Below are 19,137 nucleotides of genomic sequence, written 5' to 3' on the forward strand. Positions count from 1 at the left end.
GAACTTGCTAACATAAGAACCATCACATACTAACACAGTTCCAAACCAGAACTTGTGTCACACTGGCTTTGAGCATTAGCAGAACTGGCAGGTGATAGTCTTCAACCCAGTTTATGTAGACATGACTGTTTCTGGACAAGGTCTGTTTCTGGAGCAGGAAAGCTCTATGCTGTGTCTCACCTGAGCTCATTAAAATTGCAGTTATTCCTACCTACAATTCATGGATACTCATGGAAAAGCTTAGAGTTTGTAAAATCAGAACACCTGAACACTCACTGTAGATTTTCTTTTGTCTTTAGGTTTACTACTGGAAAGTGCAGAGTCTATCCAGAAGGAGTAGGCGGCATGTAGAAAAAAAGATCTTGACTTTCAGGGGAAACAAGACTTTTGGAATGTTGCCAGGGCTGGAGCCCTATAGTTCTTACAAGCTGAATGTTAGAGTTGTTAATGGTAAAGGAGAAGGACCAGCAAGCCCAGACAAAGTATTTAAGACCCCTGAAGGAGGTATGAAATGAGAAAGCTAGAGAATAAACTGAATGTGGTATATCCACAAATAGAACACTAAGGGTATAATTGCTGAATTTGCATCTTGGACATCATAAAATAATAATCTGGCTCAGTACACTAATATTCTTAAGAATTAATAATTCATAAGCTGTCTTAAGTTAATCTACTTTGTATTTACTATATATTCTTAAAAGTTCCTAGCTCACCCTCCTTTTTGAAGATTACTAACCCAACGTTGGACTCTCTGACTCTGGAGTGGGGTTCACCTACCCGTCCAAATGGTGTTTTGACATCATATATACTGAAGTTTCAGCCAAGTAAGTTAATTATGAATATATAACTCTACCTTAGACAATATGTCTACCAAATAGCAATCCATTTATTAAGAAAAAATTATGTTAAGTTTATAACGTACAAAAGATATGATTGCATTGTAAATGTCAAGTTTGAAAAAGATTAATCTATTTTGACAATATAGATGACTCTATTTGGAAAGCTTCACTTGCTCAAGTACAAGGTTAGCATTTTTCCATTACTTTTATTTCTTCAAACCATGCTTCACAGAAAAATGGAGGTGAAGTCCTACATATAATTGACAGACAAGTTAGAAGCAAGATACTACCACTTACAAATCCTATATTCTAACTGCAGAGAAATTATCATTAGAAGTAGATCAAAATACATCCAATAATACTGTTGTCTGCATCTTGAATTTTCATGGTATTTTAATTTTAAAATGAAAAATTCATAAATGTGCCATTTACTCATGCCAGAGCTATAAATCACTTCCTTAGGATCTCCATGCCACTGCTTACTTGCCCAGAAATTTGTCAGCAGTGGCACCGGAAATTAAGAGATTCGTGTGTATGGAACAGGTTAAGGAAGTTTGTTTTCTTCCACTTGCCAGCTTCCATTGTTCCTTGGCATTAGACACAAATTCAGTAATTTTTCCCCTAAGCGTACTGACTTTATTATGATGAAGCTAGTTTAGAGTTCCAGAATTTTTTAATGATCACTGTTTCAAATGTGTGTAAGTTCAGATGATTTGATGTGGACTCAGGTGCCTTGGATTCAGATACTTATGAGAATGGAACTTGAACTTAAAAAACTTGTAGGTATTTCCTATCTCCCTGTTGAATTTTAGCCCCTCACATAGATCCTTTTTACACAAAGGTGGCTTTCTTTTGAAACTGTAGATTATCATTCATATAACCTGAAATGAACAATGCAGCAGACAAACAAAACAAATGAATGCAAGTAAAAAAAGCCTGTTTTAATATAGTGATAATGCAGGCAATTTTCCTAACTAACTGTTTTTTTTTTTCCTTGTAACAACAGTTAACAACACACATGAATTAGGTCCCTTGGTAGAGATAAGAATTCCTGCCAACGAGAGCAGCTTGATATTAAAAAATTTAAATTACAGCACACGGTACAAGTTTTACTTTAATGCACAAACTTCAGTTGGATCAGGAAGTCAGATAACTGAGGAAGCAGTAACAGTTATGGATGAAGGTAAGATGGGTATGTATGAAGAAAACCCACTGAGTTTAAAAACCACTACAAATGTTATTAAAAATATTACTACTCCTTCCTGCCATTAAGGAAATAGCCGCTAGTAAAATTTTCTCTAGAGCTTTCTTAACTGTATTATACACTAATAAAAGATTTTAAATAGTTTTTAAGAAAAGATGTGCAAATGTTTTCTACTGTAGTGGAAGCCCCAAAAGAGGTGTAAAGCCCCTATTTTTGATGTAAACTTACAAGATCTAAGACTTTGGTTTTTCTGGGCTTCGAAATTTCCTTTACATTTTAAGGGGTCTTCCTCCGTTCACCTATTCTGCTTCATTGACCTTCTCTGGTCACAGAGAACAATACTGAAATGATGCAGCTTTATGGCTGGAGGAAATTATTTCTCTTTTGAAGTATGCAACAGCTTCTGTAAGGTCTAAACTTTTTTCACAGAGCTGGGAGAAACTGTAACTTCAAAAAAGCTGCAGAAATAAATTTGTCATCTATGGCCCCGAGTAACTGGTGACATTGTATAATAGTTAAATACTCTTAAGTATATTGTTCAGTCCTGTCACTATTAATGTTTACATTTATAGCTATTCTAGATCTCTGATTTTGGCAGTTCTTTTGCTGAAGATGCTATTTATTTAAATATAAAAGCTTAATAAAATAAAAGTAATTTAAAGCAAAGGGGAAATTTGGGGGGAATGCCTTTTATGATTTTCCATATCTTGATATTAAAATTCTATTTTGGTACCATCTTTTCACATATTTTTATCCTTAGTAAAATTACAGTTTATTGGAATTGCCATAGATGAGTTGGTATGCAATGCAATTTCTCTAATAGTGTATTAAGGTTGCATATGAACTACATTTATTTTAAATCATGAATCTTAACAAGCATGAGCAATAAAACTTTATAAATGCATGCATATTAATTTTTGTCTTGTAATAGTCTGTCAGTGTTCAGCATAAGTGGATTGTTTCAAATTTATTTGAATTAATACATTTTATCTAGTCTGCATGCTTTTGTGGTTTATAATGAAATTATATATGTATGTTCCCTTTGGTGTTGTATCTAATTATATAGTGTTCCTATTCTTGTTTTCCTCCATTAAAGCTGGTATTCTCCGTCCTGCTGTAGGTGCAGGCAAAGGTAAAATGAAACTGCATGATTTGTTAATGTGTGGATTTTGCAGTGTTGCAAATGGGGAAATTGCAGTGGTAAGGACAGAAAATCTTGGACTGCACATTGCTATACGAAGTATTAATCAGTGCTGGAAGAAAACATTTAAGGTTTTTTTGGTTTGTTTGTTTTTTTTTTTTTAAAAGGGGATCCAGAATGCTTATTAATACCTTTCATCTGTTTATTTTGCCACAGAGTTCCAGGGGAATTCATTAGCTTTGCTTCAGCAAAGTCTAATTATTTCTGAACATTTAACAGATGTATGTCACTATCATAAATATTCAGGATCCAGGTGCACTAGCACTGATTAGCTGGAGTAGAAAAAACAGCATTTTTGCAAAGGAGATTTTTTTACTGCTTGTGCCATGTGCATTTTTTGTTTTAAAAAAGTAGGTGCGTTCTTGTTCTCACTGCTGATTAATGCTACCCATTTGATCACATTTATTTCATTCGCAAGCCAACTGTGCATAGGAGACAGATGACTGACAATACCCTCTGTATACTTCTCAGTTCAAGTATCAGATTGAATATACAGGCAAATGGCTTCCTGCTGTCTTAGTTTCACAGGTCTTGTGAGTGACACTTGAGGGGATATTTCAGTGAGGGGAACGTATTACCTTCCTTATTGTTGAATTTGGTAATATTTAGTTCTTTATGATGCAGTTTTTCTGTCAAACAAGGTGTTCTTCACATTTTTGCACACAGTTTTTATGAATTTTGAAACCTTTACTGTCAGAAGCAAATATTGTCCTAAGGACTGTTAGGTAGCTGTAAGTCAGAAAGGTGTCTCTATACCTAGGTGTCATTTTAACATAGAGGTGTTATTAACACTAATGAACATCTGTGCTTCAGATCTCAGACCATAAACATCCCATATCAAACTCTGTACATGAAATACCCAACATTTTTTACAAACTCGGAAGAGAGAGCATAAATTGTTTTACCTATATTTTCTTTCCACTTAATGATCAGGTGTTTTGAATGATAATAGCTATAAAAAAGAACTTCATTGACTCAGTCTGCAATAAATCAGACTCTATATATGTATGTATGCACACATTTGTGCATATATAATATATATATTTATAAGTGTATAGATAAGTATATTCTAATATCAGTTGCATTTCTGGTAAGTGTATGGAGTTATGGATTTATTTTAATGACAAGTCTTTCTTACTGTTTTTTAGTCTAGTTGTAGCTGAGAAGTCAGCACAGATTGGAACAATCAAACTGGCTTGTAGTCCTGGACATTAAGAGCAGAAATGTAAATCAAGTTCTCATTATTTATAGGTGACTATAAAAACTCATGCAAGGAAAAATGGATTCTCTGTGTGAAACTGAGGTCTAATTATAGCTGTATCACAGTCTGTGGCTAGCAGAAAGCATCTTATTTGTAAGATCAACTGGAGCAGCTTAGATTTCAGAGCTGTCATCTCAGATTCTCTGAAAACTAAGCAGATGTCTTCGTTTGGTTCCATGCCGTTTATGGTTTCAAAGTTTTCACATATTCCTGTAGCATCTACCTCTTACAATTGCAAAGAAAATTTGGGAACTGCAAACAGGATGGAACTAAAGCCATGACATCTGTTAGGACATCTGAGTTGCTGCAGGTCTGAAACAAATGTACTCAGTGGTCACTTACATTAACGTGTTAACTGTTTCACTACTGATCAGGGACTATGAGGAAGGAAAAGGAGGATTGTATTGTCAAGATCAAGTGCCAAATTATTTGGTCTCATGAGTGGGTGCATTTGGAAGATGGAAATACTCGGTCCACTCAAGAAGAAGCCGTACCCAGCAGTGAATTTTTACTCCTCCATTAAATGCAGGAGGGCCTATACGTATATACAGTTCTTATTAATGTGGACCCAAAGCCAAACCAAGGAGAATGTGAAATTTAGATATTCCCAACCTTTTTGTGATCTGTCAGAAACATCTGAGATTTTTGTTTTGAAGGGTAGAACTTACCAGAAAAATGTAATTATCCTTTTCAATTTGAGCACATTCATCTTGGAAGTTAAGAAGACAATAGGTCCCAGATTCAGCCAGCCTAATTTGCTCTGAAATTTCTGTACTTGGTGTTTTCTACTGGCTAGCTGCCCTTGAAGACCTGCAGCTTGTCCAGTCAGAAATATTATACACAAGGTCCTGGAGGAATTCAAATCATTTCAACCTGGGCAAGCTGTGCCACTTGGAACATATTTCACTTCTCAGAGTAAAACTATATATTAAAATGTAGAAGGAAATATTGCTACGGTAAATCTAAGGATCTTAGAGTGTCTCAATATTTTTATTGTAGTCCTGAAATACATTCCCTGTCTCTTGGCACCATGTGTCTTTTGCCATCTTTTTAGACAGGTGTGGGCTCTTCATTTTCTCTTATTACTTTAAAAACAATGAAAGTAACCACAGTCTGCTTACCGTTCCACTTGACACTTTTAATATTTGTCCCAACTGAGTTTGATTATAATGAATGTACAGGTGTTAAGTAAAGATATCCAGTGTATTCTAGACCAATAGGTAGAGAAGCAAGTTTTGTGCATTTTTCCCATAAGGTCAAATAAAAATTTTAGATGAAAACATGAAATATGAGGTTAAGGCTAAGGCATAGATAAAGGTATCATTTTTTTTGGTAGCTTGAATAAAACTTAGAAGCTCTATTCAAATGGCGGGCAACATAAGGAGGAAATTATTGTCTCCCTGTAATATGGGTACCATCCTAATAAAGAAGTTCTTTGGACAAACAGTGTCATTGCATCAAATAGCAGAAATGCAATGGATCGTGGCAAATTACAAGAATTGAAGTTTTTTTCTTCTCTCAGGGAAACTTAACAGAGGAGATCCATGTCATTCTCTCACAAGCCCACATGAGTAAATCATGAGACACGTTATTTTACTAGATGTGCAAGCTATCCTGTTATAGTTGATACTCCTATTTGACTTGCACTATCTTTTTTCCTCTCTAATACTGTGATGTTATGAATTACTTAAATTTGATCAAATCATGGCACTGCAAAGGAAAAAAATTGTTTTTCTTCTTAGCAACCTGTATTCTAAATGTGTCTGAAAACTGCATATGTAAAACATAATGTATAATACCCAGTATTACAGAAGCAGTATGCATTGATATTGCCATTTATGTATTGACATCTAATGACAGGCATGAGGTGACAGAGGTGTGAGAAAAATTGGGGAATAAGAACCTGATTACGTACAAAATAATTATAGTAGCAGCTGGAAAGTGACTCAGGTGATCACTGGAGTCAAGTCTTTCTTACCCTTTTCCATTAGAAGTTTTAAATAACTGGACGATGGAGGAAGGAAGAGAATACAAATTTAACCAGTGGTAGAAATGAAAATTGCTGATTAAAATAAACAGTCACAGGGGCTCATTATTGTGTTTGTGGTAAGCTGAAGTGTAGGGATTCATGCCATGACATGTCAGTCTCTACATTTCACAAGCCTTCTTGTTTCAGTTTTCAGTTTCTTTTTGATTTAGTCAACATTTTTATTTGAAAGCAAGGTCTTGTAGTCTTCATGCACACAGACTCTGCTAAATGGCAGTCCTGAACTGAAATTAAAATAAGGTTGTGAGATCACAGTTACCTTTCATTGAAGCTAACGCTTCCTGTCAATGCGGTACTCAGTCTGGTCTGCCTTCTTCGTGTAAACTTCAAATCCCAAGTATTATTGACAGAAATACTTTTGTTGCAAGGGAGAAAAACAAGTAGTCTGGCCTCTGGGTTTGAAACTATTCTTTTTTTCTGACTGAATCTCTAATATGTAGCTCTTCACTGTAGGCTAGAAATCATTCCCAGCTGAGTTCATATCTCTGATCTCTCCGTAGAAGATAGGATCATCTCAATTTTCTTTGTTCCGTACAAAATGCTGTTCTTTAAATCATCTTCCCTGCCCACCATCTGTTTTTCCTCCCTCTTGGAATCGTTTCACATAATGTCTCCATATTTTTTGCTAACAAGTTCAAGCTGCTTTTTCTTTTCAAGTTGATTATAGTATTTTTGTACTGCTCCTTCAGCCACTCTCTCCCTGTGGACTTCTCCATGATATATCTATGTGATTCTTTCAATACAGCCTGCTGTGTAGAACCACTGTTTTGTCCTCTTTTGTCTACTGGGAACAATGGTGATGCTTTGCATGCTAGACTAGCAAAAACTATGACTATTGCAATGCAAAAATTCCTGCAAATACCTCTCACTTTGTAGATGTCATGCAAAATCCATGCCATGCTAAATGCTTATCGGTGAAACGATTCCTTGGATTTTCTTCTTTGTCTTCTGTATTTATTGCACTACAGGAATGCTCTTGCAATGGTGTAAATAATCTTAGAAGTGACTAATGCCTGTCTCTCACTGCCAGAATGGAATTCACTCCTACTGTTATACTAAGTCTTGAATTTCATACTATAAAAGTTGGAGGTTAAAAAGCAAACAAAAGCAAAACCCTTCTCTGTGTCTTACAGGCTCTGGCAGAATCTATTACCTTTTTCCTTCATCTTTTCTTGTGTGTCAGTGTGAGGTTTTTTCCTTTGAATTTATTTTTCTCTTTATATATGCATTTTAACTAATTGTCTATGATATATTGCTTTGTGGTTTTTTTCCATTTGACGACAATCTTCAAATGTGTGCTTGTCACTTACCTGCCATTTTTTTCCTGGAGATCAGGTGAATCCCCTGAAAATTCCTAAAGTTTAGTCACTTTGGGGATTATTTAATTTATTGTTCTGCTGAACTAAATCTTGAGAGAGAGTACCTATTCTGTTGTTAAAATCCGGTCATATCTCATGTCATGTCTTATTAAATGCTATTGAATCTGCAGCCCAAGTGTAACTGTGTTATTCAGAGGAACTGTGTCCTGAAAGGCTGGAAGATTAAATACAACTCTACAAAAAACTCCACTTAAAAAAAAGCACTGGAATTAATTTGAAAAATAAAGGAAAATTTTACTTGGAGCCTAGGCATCTTTCTCAACAATTCACAAATGCTTTTATACCATATCTCACTACAGGAATGGAACCATATTCAGAAGTGCCAGCTAAATTTTGCATTGTGTTGTAGTGTGGATAAAAGAGCTTAATTTACTGGAGGTAGCTGAATAAGAGTCGGTCTGTATAAAAACTGTAACTTACTAACAATCCATTCCCATCAGTTTTAGAGTGACGCTTTTGTCAGCCCTGCTGCACAGCGTCGTGCATGATTACAGATCAACAGAGCACAGTGCTCCGCTGCTGAAAAAGCCCTGCTCCCTGAGACAAAGCTTTCTGCCCCCCCTTTTTACCAACTGGCGCTTGCACACGCTGAGAGTTTCTGCCAACTGACAATTACACATTTTGCATTTGTGAACAGTGCTGGGAAACATACTGAAGAACTAAGAGGTTAATTATAATCAGAGGTGCGCTGATTGAGAAGACAAGAGTCTGGGTAGATTGGAGACAAGCTTTAAGTGTTGTAACTACTTCGACTCTAGGCTTTCATCACCTCAGGATCCATCAGCCATTTTTTATCTCCTTATGTATGTATTCATGTTGCAAATATGGACATTTAACAGACTTAACTAAAACTTTCCAGGCCTGCCAGAAAATTACATCAAGCAGTAGTGAAAAAGAGGAAGAATTACAAAAATAATGATTTTGAAAATAAATGTGCTACTGAATACATTTCTTGGTGCACTGTATTCAATAGGAAAAAACCAGAACTTATATCTGACCAAATATACATGAATAAATGTACCCAAGCAGCTATTGGTAAGAATCAGATAAGAGTACATCTGATAAACGTAAGCATAAATGAGTCACTTGAGAGGATTTAGAAACTAAGACACCAAGGAAATGAAGGTAATTTTCAGAGCCAACGTAATTGTTATATACAATCATATGAACAGAAAGACACTTACTAGATACCAGCTCTTTAATCTAGCAGGCAACTCTTTAATTAGAGCAGAAACTGGAAATTGGAGATGGAAAAAAGACTCAAAACACAAAATGAGATAAAGGTTTCACAGGAAGGTGATTATTGAATTTGCTTAGTAGTACAGAAGCTGTCATCTGGAGTCTTTCACACAAGATGAGACAGTTTCCTTCATCCCCAAGTGCTTGGGCAGGAGGAGGGAGAAGTTAGGTGTAATTCTGTGGCATCTGTTTGCAAGAGTTTGAAACAGATTATTGCTAAGTTTCTTCTGTCTTTAACATTGGTGACAAATATCAGTCATACAGTTGTGCTGCTAATTAGACAACTTTTGTGGAAGAGAAAAATCGAGGACAATATGGGTTTGAGAAGATATGATTTAATGAAACAAAACAAAGTCGCATTTAGAATACAAACCAGTTGTTTTCTTGGCACAGAACAAATGCTTAGATGCTGATTGTAACAAACACCTGTTCCTATGTGCAAATGAGGAAGTCAGTTTATATATCCTGTCTGCAATCTCAGACTCTGCACCTTTCTAAATTTAGAGCCTGCTATTCTTTCCTTGTGCTACCTTCAAGTGGGACAGAGAAGCAGAATCTAATCCCCTTGCATTACCATGATGTGTATGGTTACATGCTAGATTTCCCATAGACAGCCCTGGCTCTGGTATTTCTTAGGGGTTTTGTTGTTGACTTGGTAACCTAGATGGCTTCTTTTTAAAATTGAGCACTTTCTATTTGATTTTGTTCAGGTGGTTTTAGCCAAGAAATAAATGTATTGTTTATTATTTAAAAATATATATTCCTTATTATTTTTGGTTGGTAAAAGAAATTCTATATAAAATACATAATCACAGCTTACCTACAAAGATACCAAATATGGGAGTAATCAGTTAATACAGATTGAAGAGTTCAATGAGTGCTACTGGAATAGAGTTAAGAAGAAAAATTTGATGCAAGTATGGGGATAAAAAGCCTGATATTGTGAAAATTTGTAATCATGAGAATATATTTTCAGGAGAATTTATGGAATTTGCATCTTTTAGGTATTTTTTTAAAAGATTCAGAAACAATAGTTTTCTGGACACATTACCGATATTATTGAGTCTGTGTTAGGGGCTTGTATACAGATTTATTTATTTTACTATGCCAAATTAAGCCATTTTCTCTTTGAATCTAATTTGGAACTTCTTCCAGTCAGCCATATGGACCAGGCCATCCTGTTTTAAGGAGAAAATAATTAAAGTACATAGGTAAAATCTGTGCAGCATCTCTTGCCTTGAGAACAGGCTTTTGCCCTTTTTATTTTCTGATATAGGTGAAGTTATTGGAATTCTTCCATTTGTCTTTACTGAGACTAGGTTTTTACCTCTTATGTTTCATGGTCCTTTGGGAAGTATTTTTGATGTTGTTTCCAACAGAAAAGATATTTTTAGCAGGATAGAAATGTCAGTGGCAAACCGAGTGAGGCATTTTCATTGAAAACTAATTTCATGCCTTTGAGGAGCATCCTCTTTGTATCTGCACTATTACAGTATTAGAACTATTAAAATCTATTTTTCATTAATAGTAGGCAAAAGAAAATACTGAAATATATGTCCATTTGTAACAAGTATAATAGGAGAACAAAGGATTAAGGTATGAGCAAAGAAGTGGCTAATTACAGGATGCTGAAGAGAGAAGCACTTCTTTTCATAGGTGTGGGCATTATGCATATCTGTGGAAAGTACTGTTGTCTAACTAAAATGTCAACAGTAAGACTCAGTACCTTAAAATGAACAACTTCTTGCATTCTAGTGATTTGTGTCCTTCACACCAGAGTATTTTGATACTGGCTTTCCGATATCTGATGTCTAATGTTCCAATGTCTAAAGGTGCCGTGAATCCATAACATTAATGAAGCTGATTTCAGAAATGTTCTGTGAAAGTAAAGGTGTCGGTACACACATACTTCAGTTTGTTTTCAAATACATGTATATCACTTAGCCGTTTCTTATTTTAACAAGTAAAATTAATTGAATCCTGCATGAACTTAAGAGTGTGCATGTATTATTCATTTAACAGGTAAGGTTTTACTGTATTATTTAAATGTTACTTTTCGATGCAAAGTGGTTTTACTCTTTATTTTTTCTTTCCTACTATCTCTGATGGTGAAGGATATTCAGAAACCCTTTTTGCAACCTCCCCAGTCATGCACACTGTCCGTCCAACATTCTATAAGGGTATTGTCTTCCTTTTTTATCATTATCAATGCAATAGAGACAAAATCCTATAAGGGCTTGCAGTTGAGGTATTTGCAGTCCCTTCAGTGACACGTGGCATAAAGGGAGGTGTGTACCACCTTCTTAACTCCATTCTCTCCTACCATTTCCCATTACCCGACAATGTTCTCACTTTCCAGCTGTCTGCATTTTACTTCTAGATGAATAGAAATAATGTTTTCCAGAATTTTGGCCATTAGGTATTTTGAAGTATTTGGCAGTTTTTGTGATACAGGGCATGCTTAGTAAAGTACATAGATTTTACTTCATAATTTCATAGTGTAGTAACTGCCTAGGATTCAGTTACCAAATATGCTACTTTAGTCACTAATTTCCAGTAATGGAAACAATGACAAATGTACTATACTTTGCCTTTATATGGTCTAAATTAACATAGTAATTTCTTAAAATAATTTTTTTTTTTCTATGTATGAAGTCACAATTCCGTATTCTGCTTTGTTTTTCTATTGTGTATTCAGTGCAACCGCTTTATCCAAGGATCAGAAATGTTACAACAGCTGCCGCTGAGACCTATGCCAATATCAGTTGGGAGTATGAGGGACCAGATCATGCGAACTTTTATGTTGAATATGGTGTAGCAGGCAGTAAGAAGTCATTTCATTAAATTTTGCTAAAGTGTTCAGATATATTTTCAAAGATTTTTATCATAAATGTGGTCTTAAATTGACCCGGTGTTAATTATAGCTCTTAAATGTCTAGAAGAATTATTTTTCACTTTGATCGGCAAGATCAAATGATTTTCATTTTAATGAACGTCAATGTGTAGCACGTATTTGATGTTTAGATAGAATATCAGCCTTTGTTCCTTTGTATTATTTTATAAATTCTTCTGAACGTGAACTTCTAAAAATGTAGTTTGCATGAAGTTGTTTATCAAGCAGTGATTACATGTGTAAAAATACAATTACTTGCATTAAAATAAGATATAACAGTTTTCCTAAATTATGTCCAATTCAGGAAAAAAAATAGAATTACATAAGAGAGCAAATCAAAACAATATTCTTTGTTAAATTAAACCTTAAAATAAGGCATCAACTATCTTACGTACTTTCATTGGCATAAAAACGGGTTTTAATCTTTGATAGTACCAGTAATAATTAAAACACAGTTAGCTAATGAAACCAAGATACTTCTATTCAAATACTCTATCCTTCTAAAGTTATGACTAAAGAGGCCCAGTCTGAAAATTGTAATATAAATGCATTTTACTGGATATTGGTCAAAGAAGCAGCTGAGACTGCATTAGAAAGAGATGTAAGAGAATGATGAGGAAATATAATAGCTTCATATTTCAAAGTAGAACTTTTCAACTAAAGTAAATATTGACTGAAACTACAAAAGTGTAATTTAATTAAATGATTAAAATATATTTTAATATATTCTCTAATTGCAAGTTCAATAAGCCTTTTAAAAAAATAAATGAAAATAGAATTTCTCTAGTACAATGGAACAAATGTTTAAAATAGTTTCATAATTCATGTACAATGTCTTCTTCAATATATTGCATGCAATATATTCTTTGAAGTCATAATTTTATATGATTTTATTATTTTTTGAAAGAATAGTTATTTTTTTAGCCAATCCATAGTTCAGTCAAGTAACTGTTGATAGTATTCTGTCTAGAAACTTCCAGTAATACAGAGAAAATTAAAATTCCAATATGTTGTTTTCCTAAAATTTTTGTAGGCAAAGAAGATTGGAAAAAAGAAATTGTAAATGGTTCTCGAAGCTTCTTTGTGTTAAAGGGTTTAACACCAGGAACAGCATATAAAGTCCGGGTTGGTGCTGAGGGCCTGTCTGGTTTTAGGAGTTCAGAGGATGTGTTTGAGACAGGTCCAGGTGAGGCACGCCGTACCAATTCTGTATCGTAGTCAGAATTGTGGTAGACCACGTGCTGAAACATTGAACTGCTTCTAGCTAAGAGATGTTGTAGCTAGCGTCTTTGCATGTTCTTTTTTTAGAGCAATGTTGAATTATTTTATAAACTCCTAAATTAATGCCAGCATATTTATTCTGTAGATAATGAATGTTTTCATCCTCTCAATTCACTCTACTTGTCTGTTATTTGTATTAGGGGCAAGATACTCACTGCTTACACTCCATCTGTGTGCTGTACACTGAAGATGACCTATTTAATTTATTTCTAATTAATATAATTAGATGGCTATATTTAAATAACGTGTACTTTAATAGAGCGAAGTATATATTTTTAAAGCTAACAATTTGTATATGATCCATTTTAATAAAAAAAACTGAGCTAAAATGTTTGCATAATCAGAAGTGCAGATTCAATTTGATGTCTCATGTAGTCTATTTATACCAGTATTAAGAGATTCCTACTTGTTAATGTTTCTTTTCCTGTCATATACTGTTTTTATATAGATTTTGATGTCACAACTATGTCCTGTGAATCAGTATGGCTGTTTAAGTTCCTTATGTAGATATTTCAGTCATATTTCTTCGTAAGCAAAACAGTAACGCTTGTTCCTTTAACTCAGAGAAAGGGCTTTATTGGAAGTTTTTTGATGTTACGCTGAATATGTTGTTGCCGTCACACCATGTTCTTTGACAGCTGTTATTTTTTGTGTATTCGCTAGCCACTTCTGCTCATTCCAAGCATTTTGGTCAGTGCACAGTTATTTACCAGTAGCCTCACCAACTCCAGAATGTTATGATTTAAGAAAGTAGTTTAAATATGAAGATATGCTTGAACAATATTTAATAATTATCAGACAACAAAGTAAATAATGAATATGCTAGTTTGAAAGTGAGTGCTTTCTAAAATCATAATTTTTTGGTTTGTTTTGTTCTATTTCTGTTCACAGTTTATTATGTTGCAGGAAAGCTTTGAAAACACAGTGCTGAATAACAGTGCCAAGCAAATATGTATGGGCTAAACACAGAGGTTTATTTATGCCAGAGACAGCTAGTGGTATAAAAGCAGATATGTAAAATTTTATGCAAATACACATCCAAAGCCTAAAGAAGCAGTAAAGCAAGGATCAAGACTATAGTATAGTTCAAAACAAGCTGAATGGAAACCTTCTCAAAAGCATCTTTCTGCACAAAAATACTGAGCCAGTAGATAAGGAATCCTGTATGTACCCATGAATGAACCAGTCACCTTGGCTCATGTCCTTGAGTAGTTAAGGAGGAAGGGAATTTAAAGACACTCTTCTGCTTCTTGATAATGGAAAGGTTTAGTGTCCAGCATTAAATTATATACATAGCATATTTCTTACAGTACCATATTGCATCATGCTGTTTTCAGCCTAGATCAAAGCTTTTAAACACTGCAACAAATGAAGTGGACAAGGAGGAAAATATTGGAGTATGGAATATGACCTTAACTAGGAATGAAACTGCAATATTTGGTATATGAGGCTTTTGCAACATTTTTTTTCTTTGACAAGTATTCCTATAGAGCATCTTCATAGTGTGTGGATTTATCTTTTGGAGCATACCAGTACAGTGTATTGCACTGACTCCTGCATTAGCAGTTCACCAAGAGTAAATGTCTTTCTGCCTGAAGTAGAAATAATTTGCTTAGCGTAAGCAGGAAATGTTGTGCCATTTGTAAAGTTGCACTGAAATGTAGAAACCCTTTCCTACTGGATATGCAGTAAGTTAAAGAATACAGCATAAGTAAGTTTTCATCTTTACTCTTTCCCATCTATCTTGCATATTTTTATGCATGAGTTGTTTTGCTTGATGCTATTTCTTACTACATTTGAATGTTAAACATGCTTTTGCATTTTGTCACAGTATGTATTATACAACCTTTAATGCCTTATTATTAATGCATATGTGCAAAACTCAAAATAATTTTAACCCTAATGTGGAAACAAAATTTTTTATTAATTTGATTTATAATTCAGAGGAAGATTTTCTTTGTGATTTTGTTTTTTAAGACTGCCATTTATATATATATTTATATATAAATTTAGTATTTATGTGTGGTATATAAGGTATAAATGTATATGTATATAAGCTATATATTTTTATAGCAGGTAGACATTTTTATGCAAAAATAGTTTACATTATTGTGCATCTAAGAGTCAGTTTCTAAAATATCAGAAAGCATATTCTTAAACAAAGGCTTGGAAATCTCCTAATTGTAATTCCACAATACCCAGGAACATTAATTTATTGATCTATTTAAATGAAAATCAAGTCATAACTTTGCCCAGTAAGACCAAAAAGAGGCAGCAAAAGAAAGAGTTAATTTTAGCCTAGTACTTCTAAAGTGGAATACACATTGGTCTTCCATATGGAATGGAGGGTAAATACTGTCTCCAGACATCAGAGGTACTTTGAGTTTTCATACGGTCCATGGAAAACCCTGAGGAATCTGGGACCATTAAGAACTGATTTTTCCAAGTTAGTTGTCTCAGTCTCTGTCTTAACTAGTAAATAATGTTGAGACGTTGGCTTGAATTCTGCCCTATAATTGAATATTGTCACATTTTATTGTTAGTGTGCTTGCCAGCCCAGTGCAATCTCTTGTCAGCTAGCTGTCTGCCAAGCAAGGCTTGGGTATTGTTCAAGGGACAGCACCAGCACAGGACTGTTCCCAGTTGTCATCCAACATCTTTTGTAAGAAGAAGAGTTTATGCTCTATCACCTGGAATTGTGGCTAGAAAACTGTCAATACTCCATAGGTTCTCTCTCATGTGTTTTTATGAGCCTTCCCTTAAAAGCATATCTTCTCTAAGGAGAAGCGGAAATCTTTATGGGCCTCTGGGACTTTCACCTTTCTGTTTGTAAAGTTATTCATGCATTGCATCCTCCACTTCAGTGGAAGCAAGTCTATGGACCTTCCCTAGCAGATATGGATGAAACATATTGTGCCATGTGAGCTGATATACTCACAGCATCCGAACAAAGAGACTGACTGAAGGTCTCAAATACAATCTGGTCCTAGTGCAAAGTGTCTACTAAGCTGAGATCTGAAGTACTGTTGATCCTTACTAAAATCCTGGTAATGCACTGGCTGTGGATAATCCAATACATTATCTCATTAAGCCAGAAAAACCAACAAATGCTGAAACAAAATGCCATATCATTTATGCATAGGAAGTGTTTTGCATGTGACTTTCCTTATTCATGTGGGAAGGTGATCTTTGTCTCTATTTCCCAAATAGAGAGAGGTCTATTGGGCAACTCTTCATAGAGTTTCAAACTCTTGGGTTTTGGGGCTGGATGAGAAGGTGAAGAATGAACAAGATAGGTTTGGATGGATGTCCATCTTCCTTCACTTCATGTCTTTTTCTGTCTGTAGCACGCACCCCTAATTCCTCTCACCTTTCCCACCTTCTCCCAATAGCAAATCCTAAGGTCAGTTGCCTGTAGTGTGTTTCCAAACAGGGGAGTAGAAAATAAGCTTCACCAGGAAAATCCTCCTATTGTGTTGGAGACTAGTAGGAGGGATTCAGCCCCCAGGCTGCACAGATAATTCCTGTCCTTATCAGTGACTGTAGTGCTTCCTGTGTAGTTTGCTTGTCATTTACATTATCTTCCAGGTAGAGTCAACATTTGGAGAGAAACAGAGCCAAGGAAAGGCTTCCCAATTGCATTGCTAAATCATGGCGCTCATGATAAATTGTAGGATGAGGTACGGGTTTGAGGAGAGGAAGAAAATGTGATGCTTAATAAGGCTTTAAAGGATGCTTCATTGTTGATTTTTAGTTGAAATTGAATCTTAGGGACTTGAATGACCCACCTGTTTCCCCATTTCAGACTAATGGGAGTGCCTTAGCTAATGAGTATTGGCTTTTTATTCATTTTGAGAATGCAGTCGACGTGTTTGTGTGAATTATAATTTGCAATTTCATTTCGGTAGTTTAATTAATATAAAATGGTTGAGAATAGTTTGGAGGTTTGTGGAAAGCAATGTAGTATGTGCACAGGTTTTGCAAAGTAATTGCTAAGCTTAAATGTTGGCAGAATTCTTACATACTGAAAAGTAAGTTCTATGCACATGTATTTAGACCATTTTAAGTAATGAAAATATTTGCAAAATACAGTATCACTGGGTTTTTTAATACTAATTTTCACAGTGAATGTTATTCCTTAATTAATGAACAGTGTATACAGGCTATTATTTATTTGAATTAGCACAGAATTTAAATGCAGCAAAACATCTCATTTTTCTTCTTTTATTCTCTAGCAATGGCAAGTCGGCAGGTAGACATCGCTACTCAAGGATGGTTCATTGGTCTTATGTGTGCTGTTGCTCTTCTGATCTTGATTTTACTGATCGTTTGCTTCATAAGGAGGAATAAGGGTGGCAAATATCCAGGTATGATATATAACAATGAGAGTAAAAATAATCTACATGTAATCCATTGAAACAGATCTCAGGTTTTCTGGAGAAATTACATTTGCTGCTGTGTTTACATTGTGTATATGATAAATCAGTCATCATTTGGTAGGCTTGATGGGAGCAATCTGCCTATTTGTGAAAACCTCAATACATTTAAGCATAAGAAAAGTATCTCCTTCATTCCTGGAGGGTCATATTACTACATTAACTCTCTAGAGAGGTTTGAGCTTTGTTTGAGATATTTGGTCCTCCCCCGATATTTTCTGAAGTCTAATGCAGATGGGTTTAACCCACTAAAATGAGCTGAGTTAGAATTTAATTGGTCAGAAAGTGTGGAAACATATACCAGATCATAGCTGCTGTGTTACTTTAAGGTACTGGGAATGCATTTCATAGGACAAATCCCTTCATACATTATTTTGTTTCAAATACGTTACCCTCCTTCTCAGAATCTGTGTTGTCCTCAGCCTCTGCATTTTTGCAGCCAAATTTGAAGTTACCATCCTTCAGTTAGGGTGTTTTTTCTTCTATAAGTTTTTTCTTCATAAGAGTTTTTTTTTAGTATTAGGCCTAGAAATGGCCAAGTATATTTTATAATTTGTAATTAAAATTGGAACTATACAACATACATCTTCTATCAAAACTCTGATTCCTCTGGGTGTACATATTATAAAAGGCGTATATGTGTGTGTGTATGTATGTATGCGTGCGTCTGTGTGTCATATATATCTTTCCCCAGTCTTATATTTGTGCTTATGAAGTAGATCCATAGACTAAAGCTCTCTTGAAAAAGATAGTGACAACCAGTTTGCATAAAATAGTAGTACTGCATGATAGGATCTCAGAGCAGCCGTGAAGTATGAGTGGATATGAATGGACTTCAACTGGGCATCAAAGGATCATTTTATTTTTCTTTTTCCTCTCCTACGTACAACAGAAAGTACAGTTGCTAAGTTTCAGGTAAAACCTTGATTTCATGAAAAAATTCTGTTCTATATTACAGACTCCAAAGGTTTAGAAATTATGTAAATATCCAGTCTCTGGAGTGCTTATTTAAAGTCAGCTCAAACTTCTCGGAGTTCATATTGTTAATTTGGACATGAAAAAGATGGCTGCACTTAACGAAAGTACAAAAAAAATTAAAATCCATACTCTGTTTTAATTTTTCCTGCTTGTTTTGACCAGTGCACTTCTGAAAACTAGTGTCAGTCAACACTTAAAACTTTTCCTCTTCATAGGCACTTTTTTTATGGCTAAACTTAGCATAGAAGATTATTTTTATAAGAAGATAAAATCACCATATTAAGTACAAGAATCCTACTCTGCTCAGTCTAATGGTTTAGTTGTTTTATGGAGAGAGCAAAGATTTGTAGTGACAGCAAAAATTAAGTAAGAGAAGCTT

At 34.8% G+C, this 19,137-nt stretch overlaps 1 protein-coding gene across 32 annotated transcripts in view; it reads left to right on the top strand.

The window, feature by feature from the left end:
• NRCAM (neuronal cell adhesion molecule) overlaps positions 1–19,137 on the top strand; it is a 71,417-nt gene that overhangs the window by 41,149 nt on the left and 11,131 nt on the right. For 8 of the 32 annotated variants that reach the window (XM_059816325.1, XM_059816330.1, XM_059816337.1 and 5 more), the window contains 4 exons: positions 300–504; positions 702–824; positions 1,846–2,022; positions 17,580–17,711. In XM_059816325.1, the coding sequence (XP_059672308.1) occupies positions 300–504; positions 702–824; positions 1,846–2,022; positions 17,580–17,711 (637 nt within the window). Of the gene's footprint in view, positions 1–299; positions 505–701; positions 825–1,845; positions 2,032–3,139; positions 3,176–11,868; positions 11,995–13,096; positions 13,250–17,579; positions 17,712–19,137 lie in introns of all 32 variants that reach the window. The other 24 variants (XM_059816329.1, XM_059816334.1, XM_059816331.1 and 21 more) reach the window with 13 other exon arrangements.

Source organism: Gavia stellata, chromosome 4 (assembly GCF_030936135.1).
Source record: "Gavia stellata isolate bGavSte3 chromosome 4, bGavSte3.hap2, whole genome shotgun sequence".
Lineage (NCBI taxonomy): Eukaryota > Metazoa > Chordata > Aves > Gaviiformes > Gaviidae > Gavia > Gavia stellata.